At 29.1% G+C, this 22,447-nt stretch overlaps 1 protein-coding gene across 3 annotated transcripts in view; it reads left to right on the top strand.

Annotated features, from left to right (window-relative positions):
• Positions 1 to 7,525: 7,525 nt before the first annotated feature.
• Cda5 (Chitin deacetylase-like 5) overlaps positions 7,526 to 22,447 on the top strand; it is a 49,461-nt gene continuing 34,539 nt past the window's right edge. The window contains exon 1 of one of the 3 annotated variants that reach the window (XM_089222936.1): positions 7,526 to 8,055. In XM_089222936.1, coding sequence (XP_089079062.1) covers positions 7,995 to 8,055 — 61 coding nt within the window. In that variant the 5' untranslated portion in view covers positions 7,526 to 7,994. The remainder of the gene's footprint in view (positions 8,056 to 22,447) is intronic. The other 2 variants (XM_089222937.1, XM_089222938.1) reach the window with 2 other exon arrangements.

Below are 22,447 nucleotides of genomic sequence, written 5' to 3'. Positions count from 1 at the left end.
GTATCTATTAATACTCATATAAATTAATAAAAAATATTATTAGAAACAGACGCTTACACACCGTCTGCACTAGGAAAGTTTTTTTTGTATGCTGCAATGATTCATCATTAAATAATAAATCCAAATTTAGCGTATTAATAGATGTGTTAAATTATGTGACCAATAAGTACCATTTTTTGTAACGTAAGAAGTACTAGAAATTGAGGAATTTAATTAAAATTTGTTCCTCGATGAAGTTGTGACCCTTATATTAAAACTACTTTTGTGATGCTTACTATATATTATAGACTTTTACATACATCTATCAAAACGACGTCGATTAAAATTGTAATTAATAATACCGCAGTCTTCATATGCTGTAATCATTTATTATAATAGTAAATTGTAAAACAGATGCAATAGATGCAATAGAGTATTTTGGATATATTCATAGAAGGTTAGATTTTAGATGTAAAAACATTAAACGATAATTTTTATTAATAAAACTCTATAAAAAAATTGAAATTTATTAAACTTAATGATTTATATTTTATCATAATTTACCTCGGTAAAACTTAATTTATTACTTAAACCTATAGGGTAGCTGGGTAAGCGGGTAGGTACCTTTATATAATTTAACGAATCTGGTAGTCGTCAGTGTAGCATACTGCCTAATGTTCTAGCCTCTAGGCCTTAGCTATTGCTTACATTCATATGTAGGAACGCCACGACGCCACTGGGTATAGCGGTACTGCACGTGGTTGCAGACATCAACACACGTTGAGCGATAATCACAATGAGGGGAGGAGTGGAGTAACACCCGCATAACATTGACCGCACGACCTTAATCCGCGATCCACGGTATATTGTAAGTTCTCTCGACAATGCAGCTGAATGTGTATCCGTTGAACAGGTGAGCCGTGCTTACCACATTACAAGGTGACCACGTTCACGTGGGTGTCCTGCGGTGTTGGGTTAACGCAGTCACACGCAATAGTATATACTTTGATCAATTTGTCCGGCAGCTAAGTAAACTTCTTATTTACGCAAAAAATTATCCATGGAGTCTACTGGCTCCCATGATGACTTAACGGTCAAAGCTATTTTTCTATCACATATGTGTTTTTGTTGTTTTGCAGTTTTACCGATACATACCTACCAAGACATACACAAAAGTAATAACATTTATTTAATATTTATTTGATAAAATTAGATAAACTCATGATCTTGTATTGAATTTTCAAATCTTAGATTTAAAAATATAAATTTTTATGAATTTATAATTCAAAAAAAAATTGCGAATTTTTTAAAAATTTGAACTTTCAATGCTTATTAAAAAAAAATTGTGACTATGTATTTGTAATAGTTTTTAACTAATATTGTAGCGATATATTAGGAGCCTTGTATTAAATTTTGAAGTTTTTACCAAACGAATAAATTTTATTTTCATTTATAAAAAAATAAACTAAAAAATTGAAAATTTCAAACGTCTAATAACTTAAAAAAATTTAAAATATTTTGAAAATTTTATCATGTATAGAACATAACAGTATACATAGTAAAAATGTCATGTGTCTATGGTAATTTGTTTTAGAGTTACACCAATATCTAAAATCGATTTTCTCAAAAATTGATTTAGCGTAAAAATTCCTGTTTTTTCTTAATTTTTTTTTTTACCAGTGCTTTTTAAAACTACTGAGAATTTCAAAATTTGACCCCAATGCACCAACTAGATTCACTTTTCAACAAGAAATGCTACTGAAATTACAAAGATCGAAACATTTCGACAACTTATAATAAATTTAAGCATCCGATATTATCAATGTTTGAAATTTAAACAACCGTAAAAAATTAATGGGGTTTTACAATAAACTATTTATATAAATTCGTGTACAACTTAAAAAACTATTCTCCACCCGTCCACCGTGTCATGATGTTTACCATTCTTCGGTATTGTCATTCTCCAACTGTATAATAATTAATCGTATATATACCTAACTAAAATATTATTATTTGTTATATAACACTAAACTCTGCACTTGTTTTCAAAGTTATGTACTAACAGTACACAGTATTTTATTCACTCTCCAGCTATCACTATTGCAGAATTGCCATAAAATTCGAATTTTCAAATTAATTTGTACTCTTTTGCTCGTACTATATACGTATATCTTACAGTTATTATTTATTTTATTGCCTTCGGTGGATTTTGCATGATAAAATTACATGACGTTGGGCTAGGTTACAATATTATTTTGTTATCCGACGAATCGGCGAAACACCTGTTACAATATCAAGTATTGACCAATATCAAAGTAAGAGGGTACCCACGGGTAGACGAAAGCAGGAAACAACAACAAAAAAAAAAAACAGAAAGCCAAACAGCCACTCACGTGCCGCCTCACGAATATAATATATTATATATGTGCAGTTAAATAGTTAAAATCAAATTTGATAAATTATTATTAACGATATACGGATTATCCGTCCGCATAATAGTGTCTTAGGGAAAATTATGCAACCGACAGTGTGTTGATCCGTGTATCGGGTACTTAGGTATATGTATACCTATACTATATTTATACAGTATATATAATAAACTGTTTAACTATATGGGCAACGCCCACGTTAGACTAAATATTTTTCTGGTGGCAAAAAAGGCGTTGCACCGATTCGTGATCCGGTTCCTTGATAGCTATTATATGTATACACATAATATTATATTATATATTATATGATTTTTTTCGCTAGTTTTTTCCAATTCAAGGTTAAATTTGTACAGGATATTATATACTATTATGATCTAAAGGTCATGCTTGTGCAAATATGACCATATAGTAGAAAAAACTTACTCTGTTAAAAATTAACTATAAATTATTCTTTATTAGCGTCCGCTAAGGGTCAGCTAAATATTTGAACTATTCTCCTTAAATTTCACATTCTAATTTCGATTATACAGATACAATTATAATCGTGGACCTTGGCGTATATTACAATTTCGTGCATATATCACTAATCGATACTACAGTAATCCATACTTAAATGAAACTATTTAAAGGACAAAGTGTGGAAAGTTTTTTAAAATATTATTTCATATTGACTATATAGTATATACAGGGTGATTCTTTTAAGTGGGTACACTAATTATCTCAAAAAGTATTTACTTATTTCAAAATATTTTTTTACATGGTTTCAAGTTGTTAGAAAATCAACGTTTTTATTAAAAAATTATATTTTTAAATATTTTTTATCCTTATAATTTTTTAAGTTTTTTACTTTTTTGAATGACAACATAGAGTTTTAATTTCATATTCCAAAGCAGAATAATTTTCTAAGTATTTTGATTCATAAAAATCGAATTTAGGGCTAGTAGTTTTTGAGTTATAAGTACTTAAAGTTTAGATTAGCAGAGTTGTGTGGTACGGGGTTACCCCGCAAAATGTTTGTCCACTACTCCGCTTGTCAAAGCTTTAAATACATATAACTCATAAACTACTCGTCCTAAATTCGATTTTTATGAATCAAAATACTTAGAAAAATATTCTGCTTTGGAGTATGAAATTAAAACTCTATGTTGTCATTCAAAAAGTAAAAAACTTAAAAAATTATCAGGATAAAAAAAATTTAAAAATATAATTTTTTAATAAAAACGTTGATTTTCTAACAACTTGAAACCATGTAAAAAAATATTTTGAAAAAAGTAAATACTTTTCGAGATAATTAGTGTACCCACTTAAAAGAATCACTCTGTATAAATATAATATGTATGTACCTACCTATTTTACAACTTTTTACCACCGTCACCAATTCCAACGCCATGCCTATATTAAGATTAAAGAAATAATTAAATATATTTTGTGTTTATTATAGGCAACTTATAAAAATGTATAACTTATAAGTTATAACTGTATACACTATAATCAATCGTTTGTGCCAAGTCTTTTAAATAATATTTTGGAGTATTATAGTCGTTTATAATGGAAAGGCATAAAATACTTTTGAAATTTTTACGCATAGAATCACACTTAATATTTCTTAGATATGTTGACGATAACAATAATTATTTATTCGTATATTTACTTTTATATTATGACATAATCTATTAATTAGGTTCTCACGCTCTGCTCGAAATATAAAATCAAATCAACACAATTATTATAATTTAATATAAACTCCCCCCTCCAAAAACAATAGATAAAAATCGAAAAATAAAACTTAATGTATTGCAACAGGTACCTGCATAGTTCTATTCTGCAACCAGCGCTCAACTACCTATAGAATACGTCATGTATAAAAATATACATACCTGCCTAAATAGTACACACTGATTATTGTCATAAACAATTGTGTTTCGTTTCTTGTTAAATACTTCGTTTCCAGTGTTTCTTTTAAATAATCAAGAAAGGAGTTCAACCACACACATTCATATATATAATATACTATAATATTATATATACAATACACAATATAATAATTAAAATCTCTATGCGTGGAAAACTCGGATGCGCATATTAAGCATTTAAATGTACGTACCTATACCTATACGTATTGTTAATTGTCATGTAAAAAAAAATAAAAACTATAATTTACTGTTAAAGAAAGTTATCGTCCGAATGTAGATACATATTGTGTTAATACATTAATTTTGCTTTTAAGTATATTAAATATGAGAATCGCGTATATATAGCAAACCAAAACACGTCACTTCAACATTTATAGACTTCTCGTTAAATTGTTTTTATTATAATGACATGATAGGTATATCGTATATTATTAAAATAACTGAAAACAATCTCTGAATCACCGCAAGTTGTAACCCAGGTGGAAGGTTGTCTTCTTTACAAATGACGAGAAATCTATAGAAATGCACAAAGTTCGTATAGATTTAATGCCATAGTTACTATATCTCATGTGTACCTATATTTAGGTAGGTAGACTGTATTTAAAAACTAAGCGAAACGTGTTCTTCTTGTAGTAGACTTGAAATTAATTTACATGATGCCGTCCTCTATATTATTTCACCATTTAAATGAATTATTCTTGCATGTTTATTTATATTTTAAATAAACGGTTATTTTTTTTTTTACTTTTATCATAACGTAATGAATACTAAATATCTCATTTAAGTTTTATATTTTTTTTTTAAATATAAGTGTACAATATATTTTCGATTTCTATGGTTTACATAAGAGTGTGAAACTTTAATGCGGACGATTAAATCTGAATTATTTCGTTAGTGATTAAATCAATGTATTTGTTCGTTCTAATTTAAAGATTAGTAATACTATACATATATTTACATGAATCTTTCAAACTTTTTGGTCGATACCTACCTATAAATTAAAATCAAATTGCAATATTGAATTACACATTATTATTGGCGATTGCTGCGTAGATATTTTTGTTAAGACTGTGTACTAAATATTATAGGTACATGGTACATAGGTATATATTTAAATTGGATTAAATCAGTTTGTTGATTACGTAGGTATGCTTTCAACAGAAAATAAAAAGTCTACAAAAAGATTCCTGCGATACAATAATGTACAATATTTAATCAGGTCCAATGAAAACTGAAAACTATTATTAGTTGAGCAATTTTACATCCTTGAAGATATATTATAATTTATTGTTATGCTTTGTTATATCTAATTACCTAAATTACTCCTAAAATCTATCCATTTAACAACAACATATTATAACAATTGCCAAAGTCGAGGGCCACACAAGTCAAATATAGGTACTATTATTTTCGTTATAGATTTGAAACTTGATAGGTTCCTAATATTTATTTATCTATTGCTCAACATCGTAGTATTGTTTATTGTCCACTATTCAAATCGCCATATATTATGTTTAATCCATTCAACAGCGTACCTATATAGGTATATGAAAAAACAAAACAAAATACTATACTATATACTATAATACATTGTTAAATTAATTTAATAAAACAAGTGACCTAGAAATTCTTGATTTCAGAGATAGATTGAGTTAATAGTTGGTACCTATAATTTAGTTCAAGAGGGTTAATCCAAAAATACCGTATTATAATAACATACTAACATACATATAGGTTATATTCTATGCACGATTACGTATTTACTTTTACATACGTAGTACAAACTAATAGGGTTGTTATCACTAGGGCGCTTATAAATTACATGACCTACCTACAATAATATTGCAATAACTCAATTAAAAAAGTTTACGTGTAAAACATAACAATAAACAAAAAAAAGAGTATCTCTTTTGGTAGTACACTGATAAAATAATATTAAACATGTCAATTTAAATGAATTTTTTATTACACGATTGTATACTGTACAATATGATAGATTAGATTAGATTATAGATAGTGAAGTTGCGTATAATACGTATACATACACTCTACAACTAGAGTATCTTTTTTGGGAGCATAATTTAAGCATAATGTTTTAAAAAGTATGTGTATGTATGTATGTACTTATATGTCTTTATACTAAATAACATCTTCGTAAAATTGCCCTAATCACGTACATCAATGTCCATTAGTCAATATATTTAGATTAAGAGATGCGATATATTATTATATGCATAATTTAAATAAATACTAATGTAGGTACCCAGTGTACTTATAAAAATATATTTTTAATTTTAATGGATGGTATCTAAAATCCATTATATCTACATAGAAAACTCAATAATTATTGATACCTACTCAATATTGGCGAAAAATAAATATCACGACAACTATAGCGCAGGAGTGATATAGGTATTAAAAATATCTAGAATTTAGATAATATAAATATTAGCACGTTGCACAATAATTGCGTACCTATACATAACTGCGTCTGTGGTTCCGCCCTTATACCGCGCGTCGATATATTATTATATTATTGTACATAGTACAGGAACAATAATATTGCAGTATTATCGAGATCGCGGATCTCTATACAATGTAATAAATATATAGCATTCGGCGGAATGTGTGGCTATGAGCTGTATGTACCTATATCGATCCGCCCTAAAAAAAAACAATAAAATTGTATAATATGTACGTTATACATAATATAATGACCAATGTAGGTATATTCAGTATATTATGCGGACAGTGTGTAACCGGGTAAGGAGACCAAAATCACCCACCCGTCCGAAACCTGCAGCATTAAAGTACCTATATACCAATATCACTAAAAAAAAAAAAAACATAACAAAAATAGGCGGGCAGATAAATGAAAGGTGCCGGGCGGTGCAGTTTGTGTCGCGCTGTACAAGTCTTGTGCAAGTCGCACCGGGGCGCGTTCTCGTTTCCACTCAAATCACACACACACATATATAACAAAATACATAGGCGCACTCACACAAATAAACATTTACACACATACAAGCATACGGCAGTCCGGCTGAATAAGAAAGTGACCCTCTCCTCTGTATAATATCTGCAGTGCACATGCGGCGTCTCTCCTTCTCACACGGTCTCTCTCTCTCTCTCTCTCTCTCTCTCTCACCACTAGTCATCTCTCATTCCCCAAACGACGGTGGCAACGGCGGCGTCGACGTCTCTCTCCCAACAGTGTCTGTGTCTATGTCCAATCTTCACTCTCGTGTGAACAGTAGTTTAGGACGAGTCAACGCGAGTTTGTGATTAGAAAAAATTAATAATAATCGTTCGTATTTTTTTTTTACTTTAGCCGTAATTCGTATACATAATATATTTACACGTATATTTACAGACATATAATATAATATAATACCATTGATAAATAGTTTGATACGAGTGTTTAAAAAAAAAATATATATATTTTTTTGATCGGTTTTGTTAATTTTTTTTAAATCACGCGCGTTGTTCGCCCAAAAACTAAATGTCACTTGCGCACCGAGTGTACGGGTTTTCCAATAAAAGTCCGCCGGCCGCTCTTATAGTGTAGTGGTTTGCAGTCGAAAATATTGTTCAGCCAACGTATCATTGGAGGCCGCCTATTGAACTTGATAGTGTACGAAAATTCAACCCCGTCAGCGAGCGCGTGTCAATTATGACACCCAGCCACAAGACCTCCGCCGTCGTCGTGCTGTTGCTGGCTTGTGTACTCCGAGGTAAGTGTTAATAGTTTTCTAATTTTTTTTTTTTTAACGTGAAGGGTAATGAAGTCGTCCAAGATTTAAATATTGACGATGATACTAGTCGATCTTGTTTTTACGGGCGGTGAGACTAAAATCGAAAGTAATATAATAATAATGATGATATAAATACGATACATAGGAAAAGATGTTGCAATGGAAAGTGAAACGACGACGTGTGATACAGACCGAGTGCATGTACGCCGGTAATAATAACGGTGTTAACGGTGTTGCGGAGAGTATAATAAAATATAATAAAAATAGAGTACAAACAACATTACAATATAAAATATATATATATATTTTAGTTTTAACGTAATGGGCCGTGGATAAAATATACAGTATGGGGGAAAGAAAGACACTTCCGTCACGCGGTTTCGATCCATTTATGAACGTCTCATTTGCGGAAAATGATTTAAGAACGATTCGCAATCGTCATGTCTTTCAAACGATTTTCATTTATATAATTTGGTAAAACGCGCACCGCTCACCCCGCGCGCACTCATCTTTCGTGCGGTAACTAATTATATGGCGTCAAAAATTCTATCTATAATACAAACAAAATTACATTTTCAAAACCATTCATTCGACTAGGTATAACATAATATTATATTGTAGCGAATAAACTGTAGTAATAAAGTTATACCACCACGTTGTGTTGTTTATGATTATGTTTATGTTTATGAACGCGATGATTTCACGATTTAAAAAAAAAAACCTTTTTAAATCGTATATAATATATGTGAAATGTGTGGAGTGAAAGAAATAACTATTGTTCACGAGATATATACCTGTGTATTATATTTATTTTCGTAGGTAACTATGTTCTATGTTTTTGAATGTCATAACTCATAATCCAATGGCCAATGCACATATTATAGTTATATCCCGTGGAAAGTTTTATATATTATATTGGGCCCATTGTGCGAAATCGAAATTTGTGGTTTTTATTCCACCGCGATAGACGCCCATGTGTACATATGTATCTATTATATATTTTAGTCGTTGAAAAACAAAAGTAAAAACCATGGCGTGAGTAAATATTGGTAAAAGAAATAAGTGAAAATTCACGTTCGTTTGTTTTCGGTGAAATTAATTTTGTCGTTTCTACATTCTGATACAAATTTGTATGATAGTCGATGGTCATATTTTCAGTCAGTGTCAAGGGCAATAGGTCCATTAAGACGAGTAGTAAGATATTCGACGACTCATTCCTTTACATACGAATATATGATTGCTTCTGCTACGGAAAATTGATTGTCTTTTTAAACGAAATGTTTAGGTATTGTACAGTGTGATCTAAATACATTATATTATTACTAAATTAGTCACTCACGATTATGATTCTCATGTATAATAGTTATATATATATCTATCAAGGTTGTTAAATTATATTACATTACTAGGAATATTTATCATCAAACACCTTGTCATGCGTGTCGACTAGCTTTAGAATATAAATTGTACACATTAATAAACAAATACAATATAATAATATTAACTAAAAATTATGTTGCAAAATTATTATATCATATTATACAAGCAGATCGACCTCATCCCGTGAAACCTAAAATATTAACGATGGACCGAACCTCTTATTGCCTAATGTTTTTTCATAACAAAATACTTCGTTTTTAATCAATTTTACGATTCTCGTTATATAAGTATATAGTGCCAAATTACACAAAACCTGAGTATATGGATTAGCACGTCTTTATCCATAAAAACATAAATAGGTATAAAACTTACTCTAGAAGGCGTCGAGCATTACACGAACGGCGCACATATCCTTCTGTCGACAATACACATTTAATTCGATAAAATATATGCTGCTGTGTATATTTTGCATAATGTTTGAATACGTTAACTTCACCCTTTCTGTAGCATTTCTTGTTTTTGTTAAATTAATCGATTAAGGAAAGACGTAAACGGGTATTATACGATAATAGTGAAAATGTCACCTCGGAAGAACCGGTTGAACATTCCAATAAAGGTTGAAACCCGACGGCCGACCTTGAAGCATCATTGATGTTATGGTGCGCGGAAAATAATAATCATACACTGAACTCGTATCACTTACATAAATAGATTAAATAGACAACGCTTAAAATTATATAGCATTTGTACATTCTTTGTGCCATAAATTCGAATCAAGTTTAATGAATTATAGTCTTAAAATGTATACGTTGAACCGCTTAAAATCGATTACAATCACATTTATCACATAACACAAGTTGAGAATATACAATTGAAATTGGTAAAAACAAAAATTACTATACAGACCTTCGACAAGTAATCCTTTTATGCTAAAATAATGACTGGGCATAAATAATGTGTGTACACCAAACGTACAATATAAAAACATTTTTGATGTATTAAAGTGATTGACAAGTTTACGTACATGAGTTCCTGTTTCGATAGATTATATTAAAAAAATATGTATGAAGTTCAATAGAGTTCATTTAGAATATCAAACAGCTTACTATATACCTACAACTATAATATGACTTATGAGAATTATTACGATTTAAATCTCTTACGAAACATGCGTCGAGTTAAATATAACTTTCAATTAACTCTTTTCACAATTTACTACCTTATAATTAGTCAACCCTTCGTTATATTTCATAAAATTGTTGAATTATTTCTTGGTATTTTTCTCCGCTTCAAAAGAAAAAATAAACGTTCTAGAAACTCAGAAATCCACATTCCGCTAGCGTCTGTTGTTAACCAGTAACCACCAGAATTCAATTTGCTATGACCACAAGAATGTTGGTTTATACTTGTATCTTTGAAAGTTCTTCCGTAGACGATTAACAATTAAAATGTATATTATTTTATCTATTTAAAGAGCGAATTATATATTTAGATATAAATATATAATAATATGCAGGTATACCTAGGTATATAAAGTACACAAACAAATTAGGTATTTTTTTCGTTTGTATAGTACAAACAATAAGACGGTCGATGTTTAATAGTTTTAATAGTTCAAATATAATATAAATTTATACTTCCAAAGTTACCTAACCCGTTACCGTAAAGTAATAAATCATTAATCTAATTCATAATATAATTGGAAAACGTCAAAGAAGAACTAGATTAAAATATTTACAGTGTATTGCATGCCCAATTCATAGTATACCATATAAACAGGATTTTAATTATTTATGAATTTATGATATACAATATTTTATATCCACACGTGTACTTAAATTTTATTTATAGAATCAGGAAGTTAAAGAAATAATAAAAACTGTTTTTAGATTTAGGTAATATATTATTATGTACAAGTTGATTTGTCTCAAAATTCCCTCACATGTAACTGCGTTACAGATTATTAGTATTTCATATTTAATTACCAATTAGGTTGTTATATTATACAAAGAATTTACGTAAAAAATTATAATAATCTCGTTGTTCAATAGTTAGTTTATTAAATTTTTCCCAGTATCCCAATTATCTATATAATATCTAAATAACAACACTGTACAATTCTACCTTCATACCAAAAATTAATAATTTACCGTTTCGTTGAAATATAATTACTATTTTAAAACTACAAATTTTAGAATTGGCAATTATTACTTATAACACAATATAAATATTTAAATTATTAATATAAATTAGAAGTTGTATTATAATATTACAGAACTGACACACAACATGCAGTAATAATTGGTGTCTACGGTTGACTTTTGTAACATATAGTATTGATAAGGTTTCGAATTAAATGATTGAAATGTGAAAAGTTTCGGATCGTTTCTATACATTGGTCGTTTTTCCAGGCGTAATCATATTGTGTACATCATGTCATCTATATATTAGTAATCTTTTTCTATACGATTTAAATTCCAAGGCCAACTAGAAGAATTTATATCATTTTATTCTTTATCGTTAAATAACTACTGTTTAATGATTTTGCTCGTCAAGTTCACATCCGTAATTTCTCGTGCGCCTAAATGATTCGAAAATATTATATTACTTATTATAATTGGTTAGGAAATGAAAAATGAAACATAAAAGAACATTATAGCTTTGTATGTGCTCCGTAACCGATTACATATTAATGCGCGTGCGTTATACAACACGGGTACTCCATATTTTTAACACAAATACATACAGTGCGTGGGCGTAATTAGATCCCAAGAAATAACTAGCAATTTCTTCACACAGGCATAACGATATAATAGAATACGACGTGTACACACTGTACAGCTATGTTATATTGGCCATGAAAACAGTTGTACGAAGGTGAAAGCGTATGTGCGAAAAATCACAAACTGAATTACATTATAATATTACCGTACACGTGTTTGTCTAGGAATTTCGTTTGGTTTATTGCAGCATGTATATAGGTGAATAATATGTTGGTATAAGAAAAAAAAATGATTCTGATAAGGCTTGGAGTATATCATTGTGTAATTTATATATGTATTATAATATATATATATATATACATATAGATAGTGCGTTGTCCGACTGGACCGCGAGAGAATGGAGGAGAAAAAAATAAAACGCGAGCAGTAAAATCGCCTTGAGGTAATCACGATCCACAGGACTTTGCTCTAATTCCTGGGGCTGAGGCGTGGTCAAGGGTTCCACCGAAACGTCGATGCACCTATATATCTACTAGCTGTACATACCTACATGACAAAACTTTTTATTTTTTATGTTTATGGTTTATCGGTCATCGCTGATTCCATTGGAAAGTCTTAATGAATTGACCATACATTATTAAATATTTACACGCTGTAAAACCAATAACTATGTAATAATATTATTATATTATAGTATATATGTATAGATAATAGCACCATGCATACAACAACAAAATAATAGTATGAGCGATATCGCACGTGCGATGTTGATGTGTAACAGAACATTCCAACCCCGTCGTAGTAATCGTATCTGTCAGTCTGTACTATCTGCAGGCATTCGCATATATATCATATCATTACTGTACTACTGTCGTATAACGGAATGATGGTATTGAATATTTAAATGCAATGAAATAATAAGTATCATATACAATTTTACTACTGAATCAATCACTAACGCCACAAAAAAATTCTGCTAAATATCTTAGAATGCACCTAAAATCTTGTCTAAACATTAAATATTATTGGTTAGTCAGACTTCACTCTGAGTTAACCATCGAAATCGAGCGTCTATACTATTATATGTAGCTATTATAAAAACCCATCTAGCAGTCGACTGTGTAGGTCGTGTAGGAGTTGTACCAGTAAGTCTAGCTAATATCGTTGTAATAATGCAACGCTGTCAAAAGATTGTCCTTCGGACCATCAGTGCACCTGCAAACTACCCCGATTCTAAAGAAATGACGCATTTCACCTTGATTTATAAACTGACTAAAACAGCAGACGAAATCAAAAGATTTGCTTGCAAATACGGGATGAGAAACTCCAAATTATCAATTGTTTTAAAAACTCAAATATCCAGTGAGCCAGATTGTATTCGGATGATCATTCCTTATTTTTTTGCTCTGCATATTCTCAGATAAAAATTCTAAAACTTTTGATTTGAAAATGAAACGGGGCCGTATGTCACATAAAATGGGCAGGTACATGTCCACTAATTACTCATTCCTGAAATACATATGAAACACAGAAATTGCAATACATGTTGATCCTAATTTGTCTTCATTGGCTGATTAACAGTCTATAAATGTACGTATTATCATAATGTGCGATTATGAAATACGATCACGTTTTCGAAAAAAAAAAACCAACTATGTGCGGGTGTCCAAAAAAATTCTTAATTTTCATATTTAGAGCTTTCTCTCTACAGTGCGCCGAGCATGATTATACGGTTTCGCGTGACGTCATAATAAATAAATGTCATGCCAATTGTGTGAGAAGGCGGTACTGTGTTGATAAATATTGTGTATTATACAAAAATGATTAATGTCCCGTCCTGTGTTAAAGGTCGAACATCTTATGACTTTATTATGTGCCCCGGATCGCACGAATGTCATTTGCGCATGTCCTAAATATGCATATAAATGTATATTTAATAATATAATAGAATTTATTGTACAAGTTATACGCGTACTTAACATATCATACATATATAATATATATACTTAATAATAATAACAATATGACGTTCTGCAATATTATAGTCGTCTTGTACCTTTCAATAACGCAGTCGTAGAACGGATCGACCAGTGCAGAACTTTAAGACCTCCCCTGGGTGGTCCGCTATGATTTAATATTATGTACCGTATTTACCGTTTTAGTTTGAATTTTAAGACATTATGTTTTGCATACGAGGTCATGCTGAGGCGCTTGACCAAAAAAATACAAATATTATCGTACATTAATTGTATTGTGTTATAATATCGTGGGCAATTTAAAATATGATCGCCACGAACGATATGCTAACTTACACGACAACAATGTAATTAATCACGACAAGCATCACTATCATTTTTCCTCTAAACGTGGTATGCCATCTAAAATATTGACCAATATATTCTATTGATGATTAATAAATACACTATTGTTATTAATTATTATTATTACATATTGTAGCATGATGACATTATTATATATTTGGTATTGGATTTAATTGAATCTCCAAATCCAGAATCGACGTGCTTATATGCTTATAGGTTTTTGCAGAAAACAGAATATTGTAATTTCACATAGGTATGTGTCCCTGTATTTGTATACTCGGCGCAATCGTAAGATTTTTCTATATTATTATTGTTCACCTATACAAAATCGGAAATACCTACACGAATTCAACGGACAAGGTCAAGAGTGTGGAATGAAATGGTGGTATGCGTTTTTGCATATTATACATCCCATTAAATAATATAAAAACATGACATACGTTTTAAGCCCCTTGTCGCGCCTACAAGGATTACGGTCGAACATATTTTGCAAGTACTTGGCGGGGGCGGAAATAATAAATATAATGTACCTTAGAATAGCTGCAAAGCGATTTATTCAATTGTTGATCAGCCGTCATGTTTCGCGTGGTTTGCAACAAACTAGTAAAATGTCTCGAAAATATTAAATATGTATATACGGTTAAAACATTATAATGCGTATAATCTATTATTATTATCCATTACGTGACCGTTAAAACGATTCCCACTCAAACATTTAAATAAAAAAAAAAAATTAATTTGCCCACAACCTACATCATACCTACCTATGCAGTATACGATCATAATAATACTTGTATAAAAAACACGGGGAACCGTAGGCACACCGCAGACACTATACGAGTAGGTACCTACATAATTTTTAAATTGTATATATCATAATAATGTGCAATGTAAAAATTCTGTAAAAATCTATAGCGTCTGGAATAACAACAATAATAAAAACACTCGAGAGTTTGATTGTATTTTCGACACCATAATAAAATAATAATAATACTATGCCATACCTGTTGTAGCTCACATTATTATGTAAACATACGGTTGAAAATCGTAATAGACCAGCACCATCTGAAACTGGCCACAAACCAAACAATATAACGAAGTTGGCGAGTTAAATCGCATAATACGCATTACATAGGTAGGTATTATATTATTTTATACTCAACTCGCACAATCTTTATATTCGTGTAATTTATTTACAAGAAATTCGCCACGACAAAAAAAAACAAGTTTAATATATTTATTTTATGATTATGTAACGGATTTGGGAATCAAAAATTCAACAGCTGGTCTGATGAGACTAATAATAATTTACGATCGTATAATAATAAAAGTACGAATAATAATGAATCACTCGCAGAAACAAAACGGCAAACCCTCCGTGTATTTAATGTAGGCCGATTATCACAATTTTAGGGGAAAACACGAAGTTTGCCGCCTTCGCCGAGTTCAAGCAACTCGTATAATGTTTACACCTGTACACGTAGAAGTGATATAGGCAATATAATAATAATGATATATGTACACTCCCGGGTCGAGATCAATGACCTAGCGAGTGGGCGTCATAACGTAGTAATAATAACCATAATCACAATAATATTATAAAATACAAATGTACACAACCTGCGCACGGGAACTACTACGTAAAGGTCGCGTGTGTTTTATTGATAGATAAGTATAATTTGTACGCAGATATTATACTACATACGTACACACACGTCGTGCATATTCGTATAAATTTGCTCTATGGAAATACAAATGCGATCTAATCGACTCTAGCTGCGGACAGTACGGTGAATACCGTATCAGACGGCTGTAAATGATACTTGAAAATTGTGTGATAAATATTATTATAATGTACCTATCTAATTAACTAATATACTCCAGTAAAGTAGGTACGAATAATCCGAATCTATAGACTATATTATATCTAGTTTAGAGGTCCAATTTTTGTGTACAGTACGAATTCATGTAACTATTATACTAAAATTATTGTGCACAAGTGAATTACGTAGGTATCGATTTTTTTTTCTTTTTGATCGTCATTGCATTGTTCAACTTTATACGATTAACGATGAGGGTAGGTCGAAATGATTTAAGAAGTTTAGGACATTTTTTTTTTATAATGACTACAAGTCGTGATTATTTATATTTGCATTATAAATGCATAAAATATAATCTACCTTGTATCTACTTATATATTAGTAAATTTTTATTTTTAATATTTATATTTATTCTGAATGGTTTTTGCGCAACTAATCCAATAATTTATAAACGAAGAGGGTTCTAAGTCACCCACGAGTTTGTTTAATGACCGGAAAAAGTGCGAAGAATAAAATTCGTAAAAAAAAAACCTAAGATTGGCTATTATTATTTACGATCAGTAATTTGTATAAGTCATTTTGCTATTATTATTAATATTATTGTATAATACAGATTTTTAGAAGGTATAATAATAGCTCGTCAGTAACATACGACCCCTCAAGCGAGTGCGCGCTTCAAATTATAATAATATGTTTATGTTATGACATGTATGCAAATATAATAACAATAATAATAGTATGTGCCAATACGCTTATTACTTGTATACATATATCAGCGGGACTTGTACACAGTTAAATAAGCCTGTTGACCGGAATTATTACTATATATATTAGACATTTGTCACGTACCAACGAACGTTTTATTATTTATACTACCTATACGGTATACTACGTAACGCACTCTGCCCAGACGATATTATTATTATTATGTAAATCAGTGATTTTTGACCGTACAGTAAAAATATGACATAATAATAATATAATAGCATAATACTGGCATACTGCACAAGTAATAATAAACAGTAATATACCTATCATGAATATATACTAATACCATATTATTATTGTATAGGAAAATCCATTGTATATTATAAATTTACAAAGTGGTGTTTTTATGCGTTCTACGATAATAATAATATTATCTATTGAGTTCCCCCAAGTTTTGAGGGTGCTTACAATCATTTTATTTTACTTTTATGGTAAGTCATAATAATACATGGAAAATAGAGAATAGACATATAAATTATTTACAGTATTACAAAATAGTCAAAATATACCTACCTACTAAAAACGATGGTAACAAATAAGTAAAATATACATATTATATAGATTATTTTCCAAAAGTGTTGTATTTTAATTACTTAAAATTATTTATAATACAGGATGATTCTTTTAAGTGGGTACACTAATTATCTCTAAAAGTATTTACTTTTTTCAAATAATTTTTTTACATGGTTTCAAGTTGTTTAAAAAACCAACGTTTTTATTAAAAAATTATATTTTTAAATATTTTTTATTCTTATCATTTTTTAATTTTTTTACTTTTTTGAATGACAACATAGAGTTTTAATTTCATATTCCAAAGCAGAATATTTTTCTAAGTATTTTAATTCATAAAAAATCGAATTTAGGACGAGTAGTTTATGAATTCTTTGTGTTTAAAGTTTTGACAAGCAGAGTAGTGGATAAACATTTTGCAGGGTAACCCCGTACCACTCCACTCATCTGCCAATCTAAACTTTAAATATACTCAATAACTAATAGCCCTAAATTCGATTTTTATGAATCAAAATACTTAGAAAAATATTCTGCTTTGGAATATGAAATTAAAACTATATGTTGTCATTCAAAAAGTAAAAAACTTAAAAAATGATAAGGATAAGAAATATTTAAAAATATGATTTTTAATAAAAACGTTGGTTTTTTAACAACTTGAAACCATGTGAAAAAATATTTTGAAAAAAGTAAATACTTTTCGAGATAATTAGTGTACCCACTTTAAAGAATCACCCTGTATAATTTAACTGTATATATTTAAAGAAAAAAATTCAACTGATTTACGAAATAATGATTGTTATTATGTTAAATTTATCACCCCGAAAATAGTAAATAAACTAGGTATATTAATAAAAAATTAAAGTAATATTTATTTATAACAAAAAATATTTTATATTTCATAATATATAATATAAATATGCAAAGATAGGGATAGCGTATACTATTTAATAACGATATACATACAACCTACTACGTGTGGAGAAACAAGGACAGCGGGAAATATAAAACGTTATAAATATTATAAGTTCTTCTTTTTCATAAAATATCAATTCTCTCCAAAAAGCCATATTTTTTTAATAATATTAATTTTTTTTAGTTTGAAATAAAGTGTTATTTCAAACAACTTCTAATTTTTTTATTGTTAATTATGCGTTATGGGTGTTTCTGTCAGCTTTAAAATCAATAAAATAATTTTCTGTTTTATTATAATATACCTACCTATACACGCTAAAATTCAATAATTTGAATATTTAGATTTCCAGTACGGTATAACCCGTCGTAATATTATATATTGTTAATTAATTATATACCTAATTTAATATGTCTGTACTCTGTGTAGTACTGTTGTCTATCGGTCGATAGATACGTTTTTAATAATTAGCGCCCGTGTTATTTTTCTCATTGTCAACCGCATTTTTAAATCTTATAATTACAAACAAATATTTTTCAGTCTCGATAGTTTATACGAAACTCGCAAATACGAATTCACATAACGCGCTTAATATATATGCACAATAACATAGACGAGTTTAAAACTTTAAATTATTTTTTTATTAACACTGCAGGCTGTTTAGTATCCATGTAATAATATAGGTATTAACTATATTACATAGCCATATATAAGTAAAAAATCGTAAAATATGGATATGCTACTTAAAACTAAAACATACACATGAGCAGTATTCATTATATTATTTTTGATTGATATCTGAACATGAACAACTTAATATATAAATAATAAAAATTTCCACTAATATATTAATATCATATAAATGTTACGCAATTTAAGTTCTAGTAGTTGTAATCTATGAATCATTCCTATAGGTACTTATTCTCATTTTTTTTTTCATATTATTTTTAATTTTATATAATCTATACGAAAATTAATTGTAATTAATATCCATTTGATTAATTAAACAGTAAATTTATAATTTTTTTTTTATCGATTTAGAGCCCTGAAACTTTGGCCATTAGGTATTTTAGGTGTTACACTAGGTATGGTTGAAACGGTTGGTAAAATTGATGAGGTTGGTTCAATCATGTGTATGTATGGCAAAAAGGATTTCCAGGCACTAGTGGCACCGGCTGATATTGGCAGTCAGAAGACGTTAGTGATCTGAAATAGACGTTGAGCCACATCAAGCTACGTAAAAATTATTAAAACGATTCTAAATGACAAAACAAAAGAAACCCGTATACTTTAATATTTTAATGATAGTTTTATATATTACAATTTAAAACTATATAGATTAATTCATGTCAGGTACGCGAAATTAGTATTACAGATATGTATATTACGCAACAAATATTATTTTTCTTTAAAAATCAACATTGTGTGTAAAGAGTTTCTATTAATTTATTTTTTCTATTATTTGAACTTGTAATACACTAAATCAAATATATTATATATTTAGTATCATTTATATAACATGTATAATCAAATATTTTCAAGAACTATTACACATCCACTTTAGTTGCATATAAATTTAATTTATATTTTTTTTTCCGAACATGAATGTCTAATTTTAATAAATTATTTTTTATTATATTTAAAAAAAGCCCGTTCATAAATATTATTAGAATTTAAATGTTACATTATATAAGTACTTGATACTTGACTTAACTGGTTACACCCATGTTATGTTACGTTTAATTTTAATTATAATACGGAGCATAATTTTGCATTATCACTTCAATACTATAGGTACTTTACTACTTAAACTAACTGCGGGTAAGCGTAAAATGACATTTATCTATTATCCTAACTTAAATGATTGATGGATAAATGTTACAAATGCAACAATTGTAACATGACTACAATCATTAATAAATAAAAATGATTAATATGTCTTGTCATTAAAATATCAATTAAATTTCCCTTTATCCGCATGTATAACAATATATTTGAAATGCTTCAATACAATGAAATTATAAATATATACCTTCTTTAACAATTAGAAATAAGTTCTAGTAACTGTTCAATGAACTATATTGCCTTAATAACTGTGACTGTAATATAATAATATATATTGACGGTCTAGTGTTGTTTATTAATTATTTTTTAGAATAAGATTTTCAATTATACCAGTATTAGCTATTATTGGCCTTACTAGTATTAGCAATGTGCTACTTTGATGTATTCAATTTGCATATTTTATTGTGTTAAAATATTTTAACACCTTTCAGTGAATGATTTTTGACCTGTTATACTTAACCAAATGTTCATATGACGTCTTATAGAATATAGCTGTAGGTGTGAATGCACAAAACGTAACGTGGTAACTTTTTTTTAAGACAAACAATTTATATGTAAAAAACGTGCTGCAAGTTAATGCTGTACAATTTACGAACTTGCAATATCGATGTAAAATTTATTTCACAAAAATATTTTAAAAAATATAAACTACGTCATGTTAAAGTTAAATCAACAATAGTTCAAAAATATTGTAAACATTAATACCATTAGAAATATCAGACCATGTTGGATTACGTAGTGGTGTAACTAAAAATAATAATGAAGTTGCCGGTTGGTAGATAATAAATTATAATTGGTGGGAAATTAAAATCTTAAATTTTACGTAACAGTGTAACACTTACAATCATTACACGAGGAAATATCGTATAAACCGTATACTCAAATAAATTAAAACACGGGTCTTGATGTATGTGTTAACGTAATCAAATTATTCGCTTTTAAATATTATAATTTATGGAAAATAATACTAATGTTCTGTTAGTTCGTATAGAAAAAAAATCATCAAACTCAATGATGATATAAACTAATTTATGATTATAATGTGATCTGAATAATATTTTTAAATCAAACTTTAAATGTTATTTGATTATCGAATCATATTATTGAAAGTATTTAAAATAAAAAATAACGATTCGTACTTACACGTGACGAATCGATGGTTTTCATCGTATAACTAGGCTGCAAAGGGATGGCGAATTCCTGATTTTGAGGGCACGCAAAAAATTTAAATATTTTTATTAAATCTATATTATTTTCAATTTTGGCTATACATAATATTTGAATGGCCAAAAGTAATTTTTGGCTATCGTAGCGTTCAAATAATTTGCCACCCTTGATCTAGGCCAAAAGGTAGCTGGTACCAAGTAGGTGTATTATTCGTTAGTACTATACAATGTATATATATACATATATTAATGATATACGATATACCTTCTATACAATATATTACTATATAGTACTATACTCAATATACCTACTATAGTTGCTTGTGCCCTGCATAATTTTATGATATTATATTGTAAATTTGTAAGACTAGGCCGGTACACCTGCATACACCAATACTTATATTATTACTTCTACGGCTTAGGCGGCATCGTCAGTTCACGTCCTTAAACAATGAGCACACTATATACGTTATATAATCATTGAGTATATACTAGTATATATTACAATATATATAGGTAGTCAATGAAATTATTTCTTGTACATTTGAATGGATATTGGATACTATAATATGAATACTATTATTGTAGACGATATATTATAATAAATAACAATACGATGTACTACATATTTTTGTTATTACTATATTATCAACAGCTCAACGCGATTGTCGATGCGCAGAGCGACGATCAGCGATAATTAAAAGCCGATTATTGGTGCGTTTTCACACGGTCTAATTCGCCACTGCTCGTCAATCGTCATATTGTTATTATTGTTATTATGACTAATGACTATTCTATCGATCATTGTGTGTCGGCACACGCGTGATATGATGTCCGATCGGCTGACAATGTCTGACACGCGTGGATATGGGTGTATATATATATATCATATGTTATATAGGTATATTAAAATGTATATGATATATTA

The sequence above is a fragment of the Diuraphis noxia genome, unplaced genomic scaffold (genome assembly GCF_037042655.1).
Source record: "Diuraphis noxia isolate RWA-SAM2 unplaced genomic scaffold, SU_Dnox_SAM2 contig0003, whole genome shotgun sequence".
Taxonomy (NCBI): Eukaryota; Metazoa; Arthropoda; class Insecta; order Hemiptera; family Aphididae; genus Diuraphis; species Diuraphis noxia.
This window is presented reverse-complemented; position numbering and strand designations above follow the sequence as displayed.